We start from the raw sequence: 22,482 nt of genomic DNA on the forward strand, positions 1-22,482 counted from the left end.
TCACAAGTAGGTATTTTATTCTGGTAAATATTTGATACCTTAACTTCACCGTAATTTGACAACCAGGCTCAAATCGACTTTTATCAAAAGCTCAGTTTTTAGATTTATTCATTCTGGAGACGGTTTCAAAAAGCTCAATTTCTGATCAGAAAAATGCAGAATATGTCAGGATGCAAGAGCCAAACAAAGAGAAAAGGACATGTTTTTCAAATTCAGTCAGCTCAGCGTGGACGTAGTCTGGAGGAAGACGTCAGCGTGGACGTAGTCTGGAGGAAGACGTCAGCGTGGAGGTAGTCTGGACGAAGACCGCCGTGTGAACGTAGTCTGGAGGAAGACCTCAGTGTGGACGTAGTCTGAACGAAGACCTCAGCGTGGACGTAGTCTGGACGAAGACCTCAGCGTGGACGTAGTCTGGACGAGGACCTCAGCGTGGACGTAGTCTCGACGAAGACCTCAGCGTGGACGTAGTCTGGACGAGGACCTCAGCGTGGACGTAGTCTGGACGAAGACCTCAGCGTGGACGTAGTCTGGAGGAAGACCTCAGTGTGGACGTAGTCTGGAGGATGACCTCAGTGTGGACATAGTCTCAACGAAGACCTCAGTGTGGACGTAGTCTGGAGGAAGACCTCAGTGTGGACGTAGTCTGGAGGAAGACCTCAGCGTGCCTCAAGTCAGATCGTCCAACATCACAGACGTCCAACAACACTTTCACATGTTTCTACTCCGTGACAAACACCTGGGTCGGTGAGGACAGAAAGATGTGTTTTCTAATTCAGTTGTCTGAGTGTGGACGTGGTTGAGTTGACGACAGAGGACGCAGCTGGACGAGGACGCAGACTGCAGCTTTACGTGGTCGAGCTCAGTATGATGGAAACGATGAAGTCTGCTCTACTTTTAAACCTGATGGCTGTTCTGTCCTTCAGAAGCCCCCAGTGGTCTGTTACTGTCCCTCTACAGCCAGCGCAGGAATACCTCCACACCACCCACCCCCTCCTGAAGCTACCTGTCAGGGGCATTCATCCTGATGACGGCAGAGAAATCAGGCGCAGAGGGCAACATGAATACCTCCACGTAATTATTACACAATGGACGCCGTCGCCTGCGGTGGAGGGAAGGTTAGCGAGGAACCCGCCGACAAAACAGAGCGAGGGGGTGAAAGAATCCCTCTAAGCTAAGGTCCTGGGAAATAATTGGGGTGAGGAAGGCAACCGGGAGGGGGCTGTGGTGTTTGGGGAGGGATGTGGATCAGGGCGGGGTGAGTTTGATATGCTGATGCAGGAAAACGCAGTGCGGAGAAGGGAGAGGGGGGAAGAGGGGGGAGGAGAGTTTGAGGGCAGGCACGGTGGGATTATTAGGAAAATGGCTCTGGCGAGAAACAAGGCAGCCTGGTCCAGGCCTGGGAACAGAAAAGTGTGTGTGTGTGTGTGTGTGTGTGTGTGTGTGTGTGTCTGCACCTCTGTCTTTGTGAGGACCGGTTTCAGTTCGAGGACATTTCTGGACAGTTTAGAAAAGTGAGACCACTCTAAAAAGATTTTTGGAAAGTGAATAAATTGAAGGAAACAAGAACATGTGTGAAAAAACTGAGTGAAGACATGTTGAGAAAGTGAGGACAGGAAGCCGAGGACAGTTCTGGAAACGCAGGATATTTGTTACAGATGAGGACGTTTCGGAGACTTTGTTCGAGAGCTTTGGAAACTGGGGCCGTTTTGGACAGTTAGCACTGAAATAAGAAGAAATGATAATAAGAAATAATCATCTTTTAAAGCAGGAAAGTTTTGGAAAGTGAGGATATTTGTCTTAAGAGAGGACATGTTTGAAGAGAGGGGATGTGTTTGAAAAGTGAAAGGACTGTTCGAGGGTTTTGGTTGGGGTTGAGGTCCGGCACGTTGTTATGATGATTGAGGGTTGGGGGGGCGAGAGAATGCATCATGTCAGTGGTGGGTCCTCACAAGGAGAGAAGTGCAGACGTGTGTGACGGAGGTGCAAAGGTGCCTTTGAGTCGCACACACACACACACGCACACACACGCACAGAGCCCCCGGGGAGACGTTAGCACAGTGGCTAAACTGCAGCTGTCAGGAGGGAAGAAGGAGAGGAAATAAAGGCCGGGGGTGGAGAAAGAGGTGGATGGAGGGAAGAAGAGCGAGTGATGGAACATCAGGAGAAGAGTTAAGGACAGAGGGGACAGAGGAGGGTATGAGAGTCCATGGAGGGGCTGGCAAAGACAGAAAATAAAAGGGGGGATGTTGAAGGACAAAATGTTAGGGGGAGAAAAGAAAGAGGGAGGGATGTCAGGGAGACAAGAGACGGACAAAAGCTGCTTGAAGACGGAGGTTGGAAAGAAAAAAGGAAGAAGAAATTGATATTTAGGAAGAGAAAGAAACATGAAAGACAACATTGAAAAGCAAATGATGGAGGGATAATGTGGGAGGGGTAGGAGCGATGCTACAGGCCTCATCACAGCCAACAGTTTGTGGGTTAATGAATTGTCGTGACCAAGAGATCAAATGAGGAAGAATTATTGGAGGAGAAAAGAGAGAAATAGAGGCCATGAAGGTGGAGGTGAAGAGAAAAGAGAGAAGGTCTGAAGGAAAGAAAGAGACCAGAAAAACACCTCAGGAAAAACAAAACTGCTCGTACGGAAACAGGAGGGGAAGAGAGGAAGATAAAGGAAGGAGGAAGAGGAGAAGGACTCGCTCCTCTTTTTAAATCCAGAGCTTTTCCTCAGAGTCACGCTCGAAGCCAAAGAAAGAAAGAAAAAATCCGGCTCAGCTCAAAAAGGCTGCTGTTTAATCAAACTTGCATAAAGGACGTTTTTCACAGGCGGAAGGAATCCTTTAGCCGGGGGCGAGGAAGGGCGACGAGGTCACAAACACAGCAAAACTAAACAGCCAACTTTATTTTTACTCCTCCTCCCCCCGTCCCTCGGCTGCACTGTAAAGGTTACTGTAAAAGTTTGCTGCCGGTGGAAGATTAAGTTTCTGTAAAACTTCGGAGTGAAGGGGGAAGCCGGCAAATAAAAGCTGCGTAGGTCCGTCGGCCCGCCGGGGCGAGGAGGGCGAGGAGGGCCGGTGCAGACCGAGAGGGGCCTTAGAAAGCTGACCTGACAGAACAATTACATGGCATCATAAACCATGAAATTATTTTCCAGGCCGTGTTCGCAGAAAGTCGACCTGAAAGGGGACACTAGTGGAGGGTCACACTGAGAGTAATTTAATAGTTTCTCACATCTTTCTGTTCCAAAGGACACGCGACGTCCTTCTGTCTCATGTCGGGTTCAGACGTCGGCGGGTACGAAGGGACGATAATTCCCCGAGACAGCTCGAGGCTTACTCGTGACATTTTCACGCTGTCCGGTAATCTGTTAATGGGACTAATTCAGTCGCACTTCAAATGAGCCGGTCATGGTAATTGAATCTTGGGAATTCTTCATTTTTAAAACAACGTCCTTAAACAGGCAGATTTTTTCATGAGCTGAATTTACCAAGCGACAGTTAAAGGTTAGCAAATATTAAAAGTGTGTTGTCTTTATTTAGAAGAAGGTTACAGTGGAGGTCGGCCGGACGACGAACGGCGGCGCCTCACGTCACAGCAGGTGGTCCTGACAGATTTCAGCCAGTCATTAAACTTTGATCAGATCTCATCTAATCTTGTTCCAAACATATTAAACTGCAGCCTTCTGAAAATGAACCTGTCAACTCTAAAATGTATTTGTTCATTAATGTTTTAAAGTATCACAGCTTCAATGTGGTTCATTCAAACTGAGGAATGTGAAGCTTTCCAAACTACCGACAAAAGTAGAAAATGGTACATCCTAAAAACGTCTTGATACAGTGTTCAGTGATGAACTGTACAAAGTTTTAACCTGAAGTTCATTAAATCTGGTGAAACTGATCCCCAACAACAGAACAGCCATGTTCTAATTTAGTGCCATTTGTCGTTTGTCAAAAATCGATCTCACATCTTCAGCTCCGCCCAGGTGGAGACACTTACATGATTTACCCTCGTTCAGCTCTTTAAACGGGTTCAGCAGCAGAGCTCGACATCAAAAACTCGACAGCCAGGAGGAAATATACACTGAACCTGCAGAACCTTTAGAAGAATTTGGGGACATCAATCGTTTTCCATAAATTTAGCAGTTTTTCAGTGACTGCAGTACCGTAATCCTTTTTAATGCAGCAGCCCCGCTCTGACAGAGCAGACATACTGAAGCAACGTCAATATGAAGACGTCAGTCAACCTTTTCTCTGAAGCCGACTGCAGGTTTAAGAAGTACAGCTCCTCCGAGGAAGGCGACAAAACAGGGGAAAAAAAAAAAAGATTAGATAACAATTGTCTTTCTTAACGGTTTGAAGTGCATCTGCTCACATTTCCATTGATAAAACTGACAGATCAAGACAAAGTGAGACGCTGGTGTTCAAGGACAGTAAACACATCATCTTTAATGGCTAACAAATTTAAATAGTGAACATTTGAACCAGTCAGACATCAGGTGAACGTCTCAGCAGCAGAATTAACATGACCAGAGACTAAACTGAGATTTTAATCCTCCAAAAGACCTGCAACACTGTTACCTGCTCACTTTAAAGCTCTTCTTCATCGCATTATAACATGCACACATTTCTGACCCAACCTGGCTCAGAAGGATCAAACATCACTGAAGACAGTGAGGAAATTCCTTCAATCAGTCTGTTTCATTCTTTGGTGCCAATTTGGGCTGAGACCCCTGTACCCCCCCTCATGTGATCAATGAGAGATTTTAAAAGGAGCACCAAATGGCCCTGATGGGACATGATTTCTGACTATAAAAATGAACCTGATGAAGAGTTTACGCTTCAAAATCAGTATCGCTGATTCCGCTGTGAAGACCGTTCGTCTGTTTTCTATTTAAAGTAACAATCTGATTTAAGTCAGGAAGTTAACGGCGGGTATTGATGGTTTAACACCGAATGTCAATATGTTTTGTCAGCAGAGTCAACAACAAGTCCCCTGGCTTTATGTGGCGATCTAAGTGGCTCAGATGACGTTAACACCACCATGAGTGGGCAGAAAGCAACACATAGAAAGCACCAGAGCCCCCGGGGAGTGTCTCATTTTTCTCTGTAAAAAAAAAAAAATCAGACTAAAGTCACATAAAAATTCCTTAAATGGGTCTTTAACAAAGGCCTGAGCGTCAAAGCATTTCCAAAGCAAGATCAGATTTAGTCTCTTGACTGATGCTCAGACAATAGTGCCGATAACAAGAACAACAAGGAAAACTGTGGCGTGTAAAGGCTCAGCATTCATCATCTGACGTCAGCGCCTCCCCAGTTTCAGATTCCTTCCCACTCTATAGACTGACTCATCTTTCAGTAGAATCTCTTCACACACGCCCGCAGACACCGAATATCTCTGGAAACAACAATACCAGAAAGCTGTAAATGATCCAGCAATACCAGCGAAACCATCAAAAGCATTACGGGTGATGGGAGACGGTGTCAGGTCACGAATAGATCCGTCATGAGTAGTTCAGGCTAAGTTCAGTTCTACACAGAGACGATGAAAAGAGGACTGAAAGAACAATTACAAGCCTGGTGGGTGAAGCAAAGGGACACAGAGAGGGGGAAAGCACAACAATGACAGGAAGAGGTGAGCACAGGATAATTATATTCATGTCACAGAGTCATTAAGCATGAAAATAAAAAGAAAAGAGTCAAATCAGTAGCAGCAGTAGATACTAGACACCATCTTTGGAGCTGGAGTTTAGTCTTAAAGTCAGATGAAGCCTCGTCTCGAGTCATTTGAGACAAGGTGTCTGGAGCTGGTGGCCGAGGCGTTTAAGCGCTGACTGTGAATCACGAGGAATATGGCAATATGGCATCTAAAAAAACAAGTCGAGAGTGAGTCAAAGTCAGGTCTCAGTTATTCAAGACAAGTCAAGTCAGAGGTTTTAACTCAAGTCTCAGTGTCTTAAGTCAAGGACAGTGGAGACATGTCCAAGTCTCAAGTCTTCCTAAGCAAAGTTCAAGTCATATGCAAGTCTTTCAGGTCCTGCACAGACATTTAAAGGCAAACTTCTGTATGTTTTGATGTGTTTTTCTTTGTTTTTATGGCCAAGTGTCTGATGGGGACACTTTTTGAAATTGGTCCCGTACCAAGCGAGAGTGCTGCAGCTGTCACCAAACGGGCCGCAATCTTATCCTTCAGGGGGAAAAGGCCGCCATCAGTGTACATCCACTAAAAGTGCTCCACTAAAAGCCTCTGGCAGGCTCAGACTGTTCTACAGTAAATATGAAAAGTTTTCAGACCCTTTCAACTTTTCCACGTTTTGTTTTGTGAGTTCATTTTTTTCTCATCAAACTTCATGGTACTCCACAATATCAAAGCAGAAACAGGTTTTTTAAAATGTATTAAAATATTCCATTTCTAGACGTATTCAGACCCTTCACAAGTTAAAGCGCCCTTGGCAGCAGTGACGACCTCAAGTCTTCCTTGAAATGGTCCGACGAGCTTGGCACACCTTTCTTTTGGAAGTTTCTCCTGTTCTTCTTTGCAGAATCATGTAAGCTAAACCAGGCTGGATGAACCAGCCATGTTCAGGTTCTTCATTGGGCTCAGGTCTGGACTCTAGCGGGGCTCCTCCAGGCCTTTCAGAGTTTTCTTGGCTTCAGGTCATTGTCTTGTTAAAATGTAAACCTGAGCTCCAGCCTGAGCTCCTGAGAACTCTGGACGAGGTCCGTCTTTGCCTTTATCCTGACGAGCCTCCCAGTCCCACAGCATGATGCTGCTGCCACCCCCCTGCTGGACTGTAGGGATGGTATTAATGAGGCCATGCTCAGTGCCTGGTTTCCTCCACACATGCCATTGGGGATTGTGGCCACATGGTTCAGTCTTTGTTTCATCAGACCAGAAAGGTGTTAGTAAGGTATGTTGCGAGGTTTCAGTGTCAGGGAGGTGGCTGTCTCTGAACCTGGCTAAATCACCATGGTTACTTATGCTACACAGCTAACCTGCACCAGAGGAGGTTCTGTTTAAAGTTTCAGATTTAAATCAGAAAATCAGCTTGGGTGTCGAGTTGTAAAAACATCTCAATGTGTCTGAAAATGTTCTGTGTCTGACAGAATTTTGGAAAAGATCCCTACAGACCTTTTGGCTGAAGAGTCCAGACCAGCGTTTGGTTTGTTTTTCCACTGTTTCAACAATGACCACCTCTGGTCTGGTAGAAATTAACTATTAATTCACCAAGTTGTATCAGGGAAGGAGGAAGAGGGAGGTCGGCCGCAGAGCGGAAACCAGTGTGTAGAACCAGAATCTGACTCTGACCAGTAGACGAACGCTCTGAATCTTAGCTTTGTAGCCTGTTTTTGCATTGTGCTTCCTCTCAACACTGGACCAGTTGTTGCCTTACTACACACTTAAAAACAGTTTAGAGTTCGATAGCTTTGGTTAGCCTGCTGCTAGTCTGTTCAGACACTTTGCATGTGTTATTTAACATTAGCCTTGCTCGCTAAATTACAGTATTTCTGTTAGCAGGTGCACATGTTAGCAGTGCAGCTGAATACAAAGCATTTCTGAAACAGTGCTAAAACGCTGGTCTGGACTGAGATTGTTTTTGTTTTAAGATAAAAACTTGTTGGTGTTGACGTAGCCTAAGTTCATCAGTATGACTGACCCTCGTCACGTAACAAAAATACAGATTTTAGCCGCTTTCAATCAGCATTTTTTAGCGTTGTGAAGAACGTTAGCCGCTATCGCACAGCTGGAACAGACACGTCAGTCTCCACTGATGGAAAGTCTTCAAGGACACAATGTGTAAACACTTTAAACACTTAAAGGAAACAAACAGGCATGTTTTCCCATGTAGTGAAATCTTTACTGTAGCAGCAACGCATACAACAATATGCAGATGTAACATTATGACTTGTAGCAGCAACACGGAGGCGGTCGACCAAGACGCCTCATTACAGACTGTTGTGTGGACAAAAAAGGCCACAATCAATTTCACCTCCCGAGTGTCGTTATTTCTCAACACAAAAATCATAAAAAGCTAAAATACAAAATAGATGTTCTCTGACGGGGCTCCCTCATTCGTTTGGAAAATATAATATTACATAACGTATTTACATCCTGGCTTCAAACGCCTCTGTGGCCTGTGACAGAGCGCCGTATAGAATATTTATCGGAAATCAAAGGACTCAGTGTCATTAATTACTCAGACAGAATCAATTCCATCAAAAAACAATTAAGAAAAGCCCAAACCTGAAAAAAAAAAACTAATCAAACCGTTAATTCAACTATCACATCCCTTACACACACTCTGGAGTTAAAATCTCACTATTTTTGGATTAAATAAAATCTCAGCAAACATTGTTCGAAGGCAACCTCATTGTAGTACTTTGGTTTAAGCAGAGCGGACAGCACGTGTCCGTCCACTAATCACCTAAGGCAATAATAAATATTGATCCGAGCAGTTGATGATCGACCTCAACCGAACCAATAACGAGAGGAAAATACTTTCTGTCCTCTGCAAACACCGATAATGATGATTGATCTCACGCTGCCTGGACTTCTGTGTACATATCATCGTTAAAAGACGCAGTATAAGAGATTTGAGACAGGATTAGTTGACAGGAAGTACTCGAGTGTTATGAATGCTAAGTGCAAGTTCAAGGATAATACGTTTAGCATTTTGATTGGCTGTTCTTTTTGCTACGTTACGCCTTCAAAACCGCGACAAAAAGTCCCTCACAGTAAACACTGATGTGTTATTTTGCAGGACAGAAGACATCTGTCTTAAAACCGAGCTTAACGTAGTAAAAAGAGATCTTAGATGTCTGCACATGCACATTCAGATACACTCATTTAAATGGACCCCAGCTGTCCCAAAGTTTGGCCCTGAATGTATTCTGACCTGCAAACCAACAAACCAGTGCTTACTGGGAGATGTCCTACCCGTGAGTTCACTGTCATCTGCACCACACTGATGAATACACTCGCCTTGCTCACGTCCACTTCACTTCAGTCCTACTGGGATGCCAAATTGAACAAGGAGTGGGATTATTCCAGCACACATTCTCCCCATTTATTCCTGATGGAAGTCCTCGTTCCTCGTGGCATCACGGCACCGAGCTGTAGCTGCAGTCAGTTTGTGTCTCTCGTAGTAAACATTCGAAACACTTAAGGAGTCAAACAAGTCTGTGCGAGTTGGGGATAATAACCCAGGAGAGACCGCTGCTAGAACCCGTCGTCGTAATCTCCATCACAGCCGTAATCTGGAGGGTGGAGGGACACAGAGGAGGGATTAGACAGAGTTGGTGTTCAATTCCACAGAAAGCAGCTGATAACAACGTGTAGATGTCAGAAAAGATGAATAATGACTGAAAATACTCAACTGCAAGTGAAACTATGCAATTATTATCAGTGAAATGTACTCAATATAAAAGAAATATGAAAGACAGAAATAAAAAGTATTTCCAGAGTTTCTAACATCCTGTTTGAGCTGACAGCTGATACTTCCTACAGATCCAAAGCCTACTCAACAACATGTGTCTGCCATTCATGTTTGTCTAGTTGATTTTATTAGTTTTACACCTTGAAAAACATTCATATTCCTAAAAGTACAAAGACACAGTAAAACCAGGTATCAGCAGTCAAACACAAGTGTTCCTTTGACACCATCATTAAAATCATTCTCCACAGAAAGTGAGAATTTTCACCAGTTTGATTCAATGTGGGAGAGAAAAGTGAGTAAGAGATGCTCTAAAACGTGGATTTTAATGGGCGGCTGTCACGATGTGTGACATCAGGTCACCTGGTGAAAGCTCAACCGTCCTCGAGTCTCTGCAGAGGCGCTGCTCTGAGGCCGACCCTGACCTTTGACCTCGCCGAGGAGGGGGCAGGATTATAAACAAAGAGTTTCCCTACAGGAATCAATCAAGCAGCTCAGGACTTTTTACTGCGGCCGAGCCAGGGACCTTAAAGTTTAACAGCCAGAGACGTAAAAGTGGAGAAACTTAATCTTACCGAGGGCTCATTAAAACGTACAAGGAGCCCGAGCCGTGACCCAGACAGGCAGATTCATTAAAAAGTGATTCCAACTACTTCACAGTCCAGACACTCGGCCGAGGAGTGACGCGGCAGCCTGACACCGCGACTGTCGCTGTCGACCACGTTCGAGCGTTCGAATCGTCAAGTCGTCAAGTAAATGAAAGAATCTGCCGGCGCGTGAGAGTCGGCTTCAGCTGCTCTGCTGCGCAGATCCTCTCGTTTCAAGACACAAAACAAAACACATCAATGATCATCAATTTGACAATCAGCTGAAAACTCATTTTAACAGCTTGTTACCAGTCAGATATCTTCAGGTATCTGCTCGTCTGCAGATCTGCAGTTTGGTTCTGACGACGTTCTTTATGATTCACGGCTACACACAAAATGCTTTGTTATGTTTTAATGTTCTAGTTTCAGATGCTCATTTTTAATTCTTATTGAATGTTCTGCTGTTTAGACTGAGCACCCGAGGAGTTTGGAGACTACAAGTCAACAGCTCATAATGGAAATACAGTGATCCCTCGCTATAACGCGGTTTACTTTTCAGGGTTTCACTACTTCACGGATTTGCATCGTGCATTGTGTTCTGCATTCTGATTGGCTAAAAAGTCACTCCGCTTCTTCTCTACCTGTGCGTCAATAACGTTGCAGTTTAATATGTACACGTACGTAAAACAGCTTGCCAAATTTACATTACGTACGTGCAAATTCTCTTGCAATTTCAAGTTTTGCCTATCACTATGTTCTTCTCCTGAACAAACACACCTGCACCGCGGGCTTCAAAAGAAGAAAACACTGCAGAGCGGAGTCACTATTTGTCCGACTGCACTTTGTATTTTTTTCATAATCATTTTTAATTTTCTCCCGTTTAATCCAATCACTCGGGTCGCGGTGGGCGGTGCTAATCTCCGCAATTTGAAGCCTTCTGTTCACATCGATGATTAAAATTATTATTTGACTGCACAGTACAGAAGTTATTTGTTAAAAAAACGTTTCTAAAGTACTTTTATTTGTGAAACAAATGCTTGAGCCTGTAAAATGGTTTGTTCTTTCTTTTCAATGTATAATAGAGTATTTAATTGTATAATAATTGTTAAAAAAAATAAAGGTTTCTACTTCACAGATTTTGCCTATCACGGGTTCTTTTTGGAACGTAACCCCCGCGAAAAACAAGGGTATACTGTAATGACATAATGAATAATCTGCAGCCCTGATGCTGATTCCTAGAAGATTCAAGAGTGAAGCTGATTCAATGTGAAAACATGTTGAAATAATCAACTCTCACATTTGTTTAGATGAAATCATGAAGGCTGTGTGCGGTGTTTTTCATACGTACGATCAAATGTGAAAGCTGAACAGAGAGATGGAGGATCAGGACGGCACATTGTTAAATGTTACATTTATATGTATAAAAGGCTGATGTGTTGCGTTATTGGTTATTGATTTTTGATTACTGACAGAGCAGAATGGAGTCGGACAGTGTTTGAGTGACCAGCAGGTCAAACAAACTGTGTCTGAACTGACCGTTGCTGCCCAACAGGTCCATGGCGCTGACACAGGTCTCCTCTTCCTCCTCATCTTCCTCATCGGCAGCCGCATCGTCGTAGATGACCGGGCCGCTCTCGACCACCACTCCGCTGGCGGGGGCTCCCGCAGGCACCGGCAGGGGGTTGCTGTTGGCAATCTGAGCAAACAGGAAATATTGTTGGTCGTGAGCAGGCAGGCGTCGTTCTGTATTTTTAATATTTTCCTCTGTGTGACACACGAGCCCCCCCGGGGAAATCTGAGCTAGATCTGATCTCATCTGCCCCACTTCCTGTAAAAGATAGAAATAATAAACACAGTGTAGTACGGTAGTGATGGAGCTGAGGGGGCAGGTGGAGCGGGGAGATATTTCCTCTGCTGCAGCATCCCCACATACGACTAAATCCAGCATCCGAGCGCGACCGCAGCCTTTATTACCTCCCATCTACACACATTCTCTCATTTAGGATTCTGTATTCAAGAAATCTGCACAGTCATCAGTTCTCAGTCGTACAAAAGGGTCAGAAATTAACTGGAGCCCCGGGGCAGAAATACCCTTCAGAGATCACAAAAGGCCTGAGAAATTCAGAGCGACGGGCTGAGGGCGAGCGCGGGGCACAGATGTAATTAGAGCCGCCTTTGTCTTTCACCTCGTGCACGTTGTCGAATGCTCGTGAATGTGACGACTGGAAGTCTTTCCAGTTGCATGCTGGGAGACAAATGTTGGCAGCACGTCTACAGCAGTAAGAGACAATAAACAACTGGTAGAATGAAAGGTTGCAGAGGACAGAGACCGTTTTCCAGCTCGCACCCGACAATAAAACCAGCGGCAGGTATGAGTCCAGCTGAGTGCGAACGCTCCGTTTCATATTTCCCCACAACGAGCAGCCACTGCTGCCAGCGTTTCACATAAAGGCGGACGTCATCTTTTTTACATGTGGCTAGTCTTTTTCTTCCTGCGTCACAAACAAACTCTCTCTCCTCTGTTCCACTCAGTGTGCCCCCTGGAGGCCTGGAGAACTTCCATTGTGCACGTAATCTTTTGCTTCAGCTGGCTGTTAGCATGTTTTAAGCGAGAGTTGACAGAAAACTACAGTTAAACTACAACGTTCCACCGGGACAACAAACATGTTGCAATCAATCGTACAGGTGATAAACAAACCGACAGGTGACCTAAACCACTCTGAATTAAAGTGGAAGTGAGTGCACTGTGATGTTGGTAATAAGACTATTGCACAGAATAATCATGAGTGGGCACAACTACAGCAAGCACAGTAGGTCAAAGTTAAACCAGGAAGTGGGTCAGTAAACTGACGGATGTCTGGTTTTACTTCCTGTCACAGCGTCTGACTGCTCGTCTGCCACGCTGGACCTTTAACGACCACATTTAACTGAATATGATGTTATTACTAAAAGAACTGATGGTCAGAGCTGTAAAAATAAAGTTGTAATAAATTGTACAAGTCACCCGACTCAATTATTAACTGACACCTGCCCGCCGATCAGAAACAACCACTGTAAGACACCATATAAGACATCAGTGTGGCTCCGCTGCAGCACCACCAAATCAATTCTACGTACGCTTATTGCCTTTGAAGACGGCCGATTCGGGAGATCTGTTTCTAAAACTGTGCTGCTGCAGGACAAAGAAAATTTCCCCTCGGAAAACGCCGCTCTCATTCTGAAGAACGGCGCCTCACCTTCAACCTGAGCTTTATTTGTTTTGCTTAGCGATGAACTGTGCAGATATCAAAAGGCAAACACAGCGTTACACCGGGGAGGACAGGCGCGTCAGGTGTGGAAGGTTTCATTCTAGCAGCCGTAAGCGAGAGAAACTCATAAACCTAAAACGAGACTTTCTAAATGCTGCATTTCTACGTTCCAGCAGAGGAAAAGCATCATCTTCACTTTTCCTCCGCCTCTGAGAGGAAACCTGCCTGTTCTCACTTTCCTTTCAGCGAGAGCTAATTATAAAGCTGAAGGAGACGCAGGTGGAGGCTCCACAGTGTGAGGAGATATTTCTGTTCTCCTCCACAACAGCCTGTGGAGTCCCTGCTGAGGCCTTCCTCCTCCTGCCATCGCTCCTTCCTTTGCCTTTCATTTCCTCCTCCTCCTTCCTTTCCTCCCACCTTTCTTTTATTTCATGTTTCCTCTCTTTTGCCTCTCTTTTATTCTACCCACATTCTACCCCACACTACCCACCTTCCTCACTTCCTCCTCCTCTGCTTCCTTTGTTCTCATTTTGGTTGAGACTCTGCACAATTTCTTCCCTTCCTCCTCTTTTTCTCTCCTCAGACTTTGAAACATTACCAACGATTACACGATTAAAAAACTACAAATATGAGAAGCAGAAACTAATTTGGAGGTGAGAGCTGTTAAATGCGTCAGGATGGAGGTCTGTGAGAGGAGATGAAGCTGTGGAGACCGGAAACGTGTGTTTGTGTTGTTGTGAGCTTTCCACTTTTAGCTCACTTATTCCTTTAACGAGAGAACTGCTCATTAAGAACGAGGAGGCAACTCCATCCTGCTCCAGGAAACAGCCGCTCTGATTGGCTGTTACGGTCGTGAGGACGTTGATGTCGGACAGTCACTCATGGAACAACGAGCATAACAAAATTAACTGATGCTCACATTCGGCCGTTTCTTTAAGCGCTTTAAATGACACGACAACCAGAAAGCATAGATGACACAAACAAAGTTGTCAGTGATCACGTTCCTGTTGGATGAAGCGATGACGTTTTCCAGATATAAATCACAAGCAGCACTTTCTGTTTGTCGGCTGATGGTTTCTCTCATGTGATCGGCACAATTAGTGGCCCACAGAGTTCATCCACATTAAACCAGCGCAGAACAAACAAGAGTGGAAATGTGTTAACTGCCTCCATCCAAAACTGACCCATCTGATGATTGGCAGTTAATTTAAACACAAGATACTTGTGCTCAAAAAGAGGATTCATTCTCAGTGAAAGACCTTGGACCCCCCTAATCTGCCTCTATACCTGCCAAAGAGCAGTGATTCCTAACACGTCTCTGGGGGTCATCAGGTGGATACCTCCCTTCAACAGTGTTTCGCCTACTTAGTCCCACTACACCTCCAGGAGGCTAGGCGGTGAACTCCGGCGTCCCAGAGTCACCCCCCCTAGTGCCAGTTCACACTGCTCCTACACAATCCAAACAGCACCGCCACGTTCAACTGACCCAGAGATGCTCCAGGTAGTGGCCAGTACCAATGTTACCATTTAGCTAATGCTAATGCTAACCGCTAAGAAGAAGACAATACAGTTCCGATGCTACCATTTAGCTAATGTTATGCTAAATGCTAACCGCTAAATACGTATAAACTGACCCATCTGATGATTGGCATAAGCTCACTTCATTCACACGACTGAATCCGGTGCAAACATTTATTTTCAACAGGGACGAGTTCAAGAGGAGACGCACAAACACAGTGAATAAAAGAAAGACAATTTCCGTTTAAAATAACCCAGATGCACATGGAAAAGCTTAAAAGAGCCCCCCGACAAAACCTAAAGCATTACTGTGAAAAACACACAGAGCACATGAAAGCTACAGAAAAGTTTTAGATATGTCAGAGGACAAAACAGCATCTCTAACAACTAAAACTTAGAAAATGTTCAGTAAAGTCTATAAAACAGCCAGCATGCTGAGAATCAACTGCTGAACCCAGTTTACAGCTGTTTTCTGATGAAGTTTCAGTTCTGTTCAGACAAAATACTCAAAATCCTGAAGTCAGAAAAAGAGCTGAAAACTTCATCAGCCTTCAGATTCATAAAAGAATCCGTGAATCTCAAATCAACTTAAACTGAGCGATTTCTCCTCATGTACCGGCAGCACAAAGGAGGGCTGACTCAGGAACAGCCGAGGACCGACAGAGGAGAGCGGACCGTTTGAAGAGGACGATGGAGACTAAAGCCGGGCCTCACGTGTCCTTCGGCGGACTCAACAAGGCCGAACACTCAGCGTGGGAGAGTGTCGCTGCTGCCGTGAACGAGGCAGGAAGACAAGAGTCCAGATCCAGGCGTCAACAAATGGACCAGCTCATCGCCGCCATCGCTGGGGGACGGGCAGATTGTTCGTAAAGCTCAAGTTCGCCGCAGAATTGGAGGCGAATCCGTCTCAAACTACAACAACTTACAACACCGGCAGGAAAATCACTTAAGAGGAGTCCAGACTTTGCTTCGAGATAAGATCATCTCCACATCAAAGGGAGGTTTTATATGTAACCACTCATACGAGGTTTTCTCTTTAAGTCACACTGGAGATCAGAATTGATCTTTCATAAACGAGGCCCCGGGAGAGACCACATCAGTCCAGTTCTCAGATCTTTACGCTGACTTTAAAACTCTGCTGCTCTGTTACGAACCGTCCACACATCCGGAACAAACGCCCAGAAAACTCGACTCATATCTTCATCTTTATTCTGCTCTTCATGCTCAACAAATCTCTCGTATGTGTGTCTTTTTATATTGTCTCCGGTTTCTTCGTGCCTGATGAACCGTATAAAGCCTTGTCGGTGAAAGCAAACAGAAATAAATTTGTCTTGATTGATTGATTGATTAATCAGACTAATTCTGCTCGGTTGTTCTCAGGTTGATGTGAACAGACGGACGTTTATTTGTGTGTGTGAACAAAGTTTGTCTTTACGGGGCCGAACGAGGAGGACGAGCTGAAAGCGCTGCACGTCATGTGGTTCACCGCCGGCCCGGCCCGCCACTTCGCCGAGAGCCCGGCTTCAAGCAGGCTCAGCCATCAGCTGCCAGCACTGCTGCTTGCATAAGCAGACTATGGCTGCAACGGCAGAGCGAGTGCAGTTCAAAGCCCCTCTCCCCCCGACCTCACAGCCCTTTACAGATTTCTAACCCCACATCTCTCCCTGCTCCCCCCCAGCCACAGTTTCAGTCTAAATGTGGTTAAAGGGTGTAGAGGAGGAGGAGAGAGGGAACAGCCGGGCCACTTTCAATTGGCAGAAATCAACTCGTTGCTCCCTCTCTGTGTTGTGAAGTGATCGTTTCCTCCCTCGGCTTGTTTGAAAAATGTCCGGGCTAATTGCTGGGTCACGGCCGAGGGCGGGGGAGGTCGGTTTTTGTTGAGCGACGAACAGAAAGAGCTCAGCAAAGCACAAACATCTCTTTTCAATCTGGTTCTGTCGCCGCAACCGAACGCCACATTACATAACAGGAGCGGCCTCAGCCAATGGCGACGGCCGTTTGCCTCCAGTTCCCAGGGGGAGGTGAGGGGGTTGCTAAGTAACAAGCCTTGTTGACCCGGCCCCTCGTGGCAATGTTTTCTTCCTGGTTGACAGAGCCTGATCTCCCCGAGCTCCTCCATTCAGAGCTGCCAACAACACATGATGGAGAGGAGGACAAAGCCTGAGAGAGGAGGAGGAGGAGGAGGGAGGAGATGAAGGGATGGGAAGGAATGTGGTGAAGGAGAGTGACGGGAAACAGAGGACGGCAGCAGAGCGAAGCGTTAAAGGGAAGAAGAGGAGAGGAACTCGAGGGAGTGAAGCATGAAGGGAGGAAAGAAGGAAAAGTGGGAGATTTTAGAAAAAAGGAGAACAGCAGCAGGAGGAGGAGGGAGGAGGAGAGAAACAGGAAAGACAGAGGAGAATCCCATCTGAACGTTTCAGTGACATCTTTAATTTCCTCAACCTCCACCTTCAGTTTAACTTAAACCAGCCAGTCAGAAACTGAAATCAGCTTTTTCTGTCAGACGACTCTAAAAACTACATTACCCATGAGCCTCAGGGGCTGTTCCTGAGGAAGAGACGCCCGTCAAACACAAAACTGGACACAGAACTGGAGACAAAATACGTTTCAGAGTTGCAGGATAATCATTTAAACGGACGTTTTATCAGGTTTCAACAAAGTAGCATTTAGCTTCAGGTCACCATCACATGACAGAATCTGAAGCTCTGTGATTGGCCGTTTCTCACTGAAATGCATCTTGGGAGCCGTAGGAGGATTACACAGTTAAGCATGATATGAAAATCATACTGTGTACATTTGTTTACCCATGGTATTAAATTCTAGTGTATTAAAAACGTTAAGATACACATTATGTTTTGTTAAATTCTAAAAAAGTGTTTGTTCAACCTAAAAAAAACCCATTGAAGGATCATTGCAACTGATGCCACTACTACTACTACTACTACTACTACTACTACTAATAATAATAATAATAATAATAATAATAATAATAGTAAGTGTAAAACCGTGTGAACCACGAAGTTTTCTAACTCTGTCGTTCATCTTTTGTCTTTAGTTTTATGTCGGCTGAAAACGAACAGGACCTCCTCCCACTCTGCTTCTTTACGGAGTGATGAAGAGGAGGATGGCAGAGTGATGTGCAGCAGGAAGAGAAGGAGGACAGTCAGGACGGTGGAAGATGAAGATGTGGAAAGAAGAACAGAGTGTGTGTGTGTGATGTCCAGGAAGCCACATTAAGACTTTGAAGATGATGTGAAGCTACCTGTGATTGAATGAGTCCAATTTAAAATCAAATTAAGAAACAAGGTTGGAAAAGTGGCCTAATTCTCCCCGACGATGGAGAGCAGAATGAGGACAGGTGGAAATTAACTGTTCAAAGACACGAAGTCTAACCGGGTTCGTACAGCAGACGGGACGCATGATGTGCCACAAACCTTGTTCTCTGTGGATTCATGTAAAAGACGAGCCGACAGACGCCGTCACCGCAGGGCGGCGAGAAGATCCCCGAAAGAGCTGTTTAAGACGCTTTCCCCTTCAAGTTTAAGGCCGCGCTTATTTTCAGACCCTGTCAGAGAGCGAAGGAGAGCGAGGGAGGGGTAATAATGGAAGGACAAACAGAGACGACGCGAGGTTCACCTCTCACTCGGCCCGAGCGAGGATTTATTTGTTCCCGTCGGCTCCGCAGGACGTCGAAACGATCGCCGACCGTCTGCAGCTGCAGCTTCAATCTGCCGCCGAGTTTGTGTTTGTAGAAACTTCCTTCATCTGACTGTCGACACACACCGAGTGTATCCCAATAACAAGTAATGAGTGTGTGTCCTGAGCCTGATGCTCCTCCGTGCTCCATTCAGGCCTCCTGCACTGTTCATCAGATTCAATTTAAGACTTGAAAGAATGTCAATTAACAGAGGGGACAATAAGGCTTGCACTTATTAATCAGATAGATTAGGGATTAGATTAGGTAACCACTCTATTATCTAATGATTTAATGTTATGGGGTCTTGTGTTTTTGCCTGTGTGAACAGATTCATGTTCCCGCAACATGAGTAACACGAACACACAATAATCTTTAATAAAATGTGTAATTAAGGATCCGTTTGAGGAAAGTTGTTTTCTGTCTAACATAGTGAATCAGTGACATGTTCGATGTAAAAACCCTTTAAATCCAGTCTTGATATTAAAGGGGAAGAGATCACATTATGAAAGATGACACATTTGTCTGATGCTGCTGTCACGGTGATGCTGGAAGCGTATTTCATCGTGTTTTAGTGATAAATCTTCCTGTTTTCTGACCTGCTCGCCGCTCCTGCTGCTTTAATTTACAGTGAATTCAGCTTCACGTCAAAACTTCCAAACGGTGCCAGTCGTCATTAGTTCACTTTAAAATCTTTTTTTTTTTTTAACTGGTTTGAGTTTCTGGTAAATAAGAGTCATGACAGTGAGGCTGCTGCAGAGTGTGTGTGTGTGTGTGTGTGTGTTGGACAGACAGCGAGGCAGATAAGCTTCTGTAACAGCGAGCGAGTAACTGAGCGAGTGTTTCAGAGAGGAAACAGAGAAGCAGGAACTCATCCGTCCGAATGATTGACCGGGGGACTGAGGGTTCGTGCGCGTTTGCGTGCGCAGGAAGAGTGCGAGCGAGCGACGAAGACGAGGAGCAGATGTGGTGAAGATGAACGGCAGCTCACCTGCTCCACGGCGAGCTTCTTGTTGGGCTGTCCGGTGATGAACGGCTGCAACCTGCAACACAAAACACGATGGACTCAGATTTCAGATTCTATGTGTGCAAACATCGGCTGCAATAGGACGTTTTTTTACTGTGCTTGTATATTTTTCTACAGAGCAAAAACAGTTTTTCTTTATTTTTTATTATTTATAACTCACTCATGCGCAGTTCCAAATTATCCATTGAGAAGCTCAGCCATTATTCTCAAAGCAACATTAATTTTCTATATAATGTACACACATATAGTTGATTGATTGATAGTTGATTTGTTTATTTTTCCTTTTTTTATCGTCTATTTGTTCTTTTTCTACATCTTTTTAAATTCTTGCTGTCTGTAACAACCTAATTTTGCCGACGTGAGATCAAAAAAGTTTTATCTCTTCTTAGTTTCTCCTCACATTTCGTCAGATGTGACGTTTAAAGTACTTCAGCGCATCTTGATTCAGACTAAAAAAAATCAAAAGCGTGTCCTTGTTTATTGGTTGCACCGTTTGCTCCGGATGTCCGATTATTCGCTGCAGATCAACACTGTCTCAACCGTCTGATGGCCGAGCGGCTGAGAGAGCGTCAAATTACGCTCAGCTCACCAAAGTTCAGAGGGAAAATGATCAATTTAAGAAAGTCTCAACAGCAAACACGTTTTATAACTGGAGGTTATTAAACAGGTGACACATACACAGCAGGTGGTCAACCAAAAACAACCTCCTGGATACACGAGATAAAAAACACTTTTGGATTGGAGGAGGCAACGTATCAGAATCTGTAGGTTTAAACTGACTCCTCTGAACATGGCTGCACGCCTCTCCCAGCTTCTGCAGCATGATCGAGATTCACCCAACAGCCACGTGACTCATGTGGTTTATTAATAACCGACTCCTGAACACGTTTTCATGACTGAATACTTCCATTCAACATTTCTTTTTGCTGTTTTCTGTTATTTGTTACCTCACACAGTTTTTAATGTGCTCTTTCTGCTTGAGCTGTCACAGCGATCGCTTCACGCATGACCTCAGCAGCAGAGAGGCGTCTTCATGCGGTCAGAAAGCTTCGCTCCACACACAGGAAATCCCTCCCTACTTTAAATCATGGCCGGGCTTCATGACCTTACAGTCGTGTGGCTGCAGAAAATGAAGGCCGTTATTCACACGGAGGTACAGTCAGTGAGCCTCCAGCAGGATTACATGTGCAGATTTTATGAAGCTCCGAGGCCCGAAAGCAGCGACACTCATTCCCAGACATCAGAAGACAAAAGCTTTCACTCTGCGCTCCGTTCGCGTTACATTTCATCGTCCACCTCCGCGGCGAGGACAGCGAACCTCCTCCGCTCACATTCAACGCTTTCTGCTCCTTCGTTTCCATTTCCTCGTTTTTGACTTTGTCGCCTGAAGCCACAGAACAACACCGGACACTGAAATAACCTTAATGAAATCCTTTGCTGCTGTTGTGTCAACAATACAATCCTGTAATAATGAATGTGATTATATGAAAGGACGCAAGCTGACATTCACGCGGTGATTGGTCAGCGGCGGTGAGAAAGAAAACACGGTCTGAACTTCTCTCTCAAACTTTTTTTTAAATTTATTACACAACTATTTACTTCCTGTGCTTTACATTCGGTATTTAGGTGACGTCACGTTCCTTCTCACGCTGTCTTCTTGTGGGCGACGTGGACGAACTTCACTTCGCATTTAAAATCTTTGTTCCACGACAGTCTGCAGGACTAGCTAGCTAATGCTAACATGCTAATGTTTAGCAGGTGTTAAGTGCAAAGTACAGCTGAGGCTGATGGAAATGTTTTGGGTTTTTTTTTTTTTGCTCTGCAGGTATTTGATCTGTAGTGTTTGGGGAAAAAAACAAATTTCAAAACCTGCACGAAGACACAAGACTAACAAAAATGGATACAAACACAGTGATGCATTGTGGGAAATAAACTTTTCAGGATATAATTATCAGTCGCTGCTTAGACTCGTCACTCTTCAGCCCGGCTGACGCGGCAGACGATCATTGGCTGATGGGATTCTGGTCTCACGTGGAAGCGGTTGCCCAGACAGTTCATGCAAACAGTTTCGTTATGTTTTTTTTTTTTTGTAAACGACCAATGTACTGAAGTTAATTTCTTCCACACGACATAATATCTTTTTTTTTTACTTTGCCTTTCAGGTGATGATGATGATGATTCACCTGCTGGAGGCGCAGAATATCTCAGAAATGAATGATCCATCGAGTAGATGTTGAGATTCTTGCTGATGCTGAAAAAAAAAAAAAAAAAAAAAACAGCGTCCTTTGTGCCACCTCTTTTTTTTTTCTTTTTTAAATTCCCCCCCAGTAATTTTCATACGGTCTGTTATTTCCAGCCTGGCGAGGCAGAGTGTATCGCAGCAGGCCCCCGGGGACGAAGACGTGAAACACAGCAACTGTAATAATTATTGGAGTATTAATAGTCACCGCTTACAACAATTACTGCTGACTCGCCATCTGAGAGCACAGCTGGAGGTTATGAACTGTGAGGTCTCTTTTACAGCCATATTCATTACTCTCTTCATTACAGGCTTCACTGTTGACTCAACGTACAGCAGGTTGAGGATTTCATCTCTTTTAGCGTCTCTCGGCTCAGATTACGAACGGCGGTGAAATGAGCCCGAGCTGTGACTGACGGGCGACTGTCTGTCTGCGAGCCGCCTCTTCCTCGACAGTCGCAGAGATAATCAGCGATGAACGTACCACCGGCGGTAATTCCTAAGCAGCCGTCCCACCGTCCCACTGGCTGGAATTAGCATCGTTCCCGGAGGCTCCCCGCCCCCTTCCCTGCCCACCCGGCCCGACGCTGAGCCCTCCCCGGAGGCTTACAGTAAGTGCTCGACTCTGGCTGATAAGAGAGAGAGCGCCGGCGAGCTTTTAATTAATCTGCTTTAACCGGAGGAAAGGGGGAAGGAAGTGGGGAGGATGGGTAACGCGGCGAATGTGGCATCTTCACCCCCA

At 45.1% G+C, this 22,482-nt stretch overlaps 1 protein-coding gene across 1 annotated transcript in view; it reads right to left on the minus strand.

Annotated features, from left to right (window-relative positions):
• Positions 1-7,893: 7,893 nt before the first annotated feature.
• brf1a (BRF1 RNA polymerase III transcription initiation factor subunit a) overlaps positions 7,894-22,482 on the minus strand; it is a 110,183-nt gene continuing 95,594 nt past the window's right edge. The window contains exons 17-19 of the mRNA XM_041953885.1: positions 19,466-19,517; positions 11,551-11,710; positions 7,894-9,251 (exon numbers count right to left, since the gene is read on the minus strand). Of these exons, the coding sequence (XP_041809819.1) occupies positions 9,214-9,251; positions 11,551-11,710; positions 19,466-19,517 (250 nt within the window). The 3' untranslated portion in view covers positions 7,894-9,213. The remainder of the gene's footprint in view (positions 9,252-11,550; positions 11,711-19,465; positions 19,518-22,482) is intronic.

This window comes from Chelmon rostratus, chromosome 15 (assembly GCF_017976325.1).
Source record: "Chelmon rostratus isolate fCheRos1 chromosome 15, fCheRos1.pri, whole genome shotgun sequence".
In the NCBI taxonomy this organism is placed as follows: domain Eukaryota; kingdom Metazoa; phylum Chordata; class Actinopteri; order Chaetodontiformes; family Chaetodontidae; genus Chelmon; species Chelmon rostratus.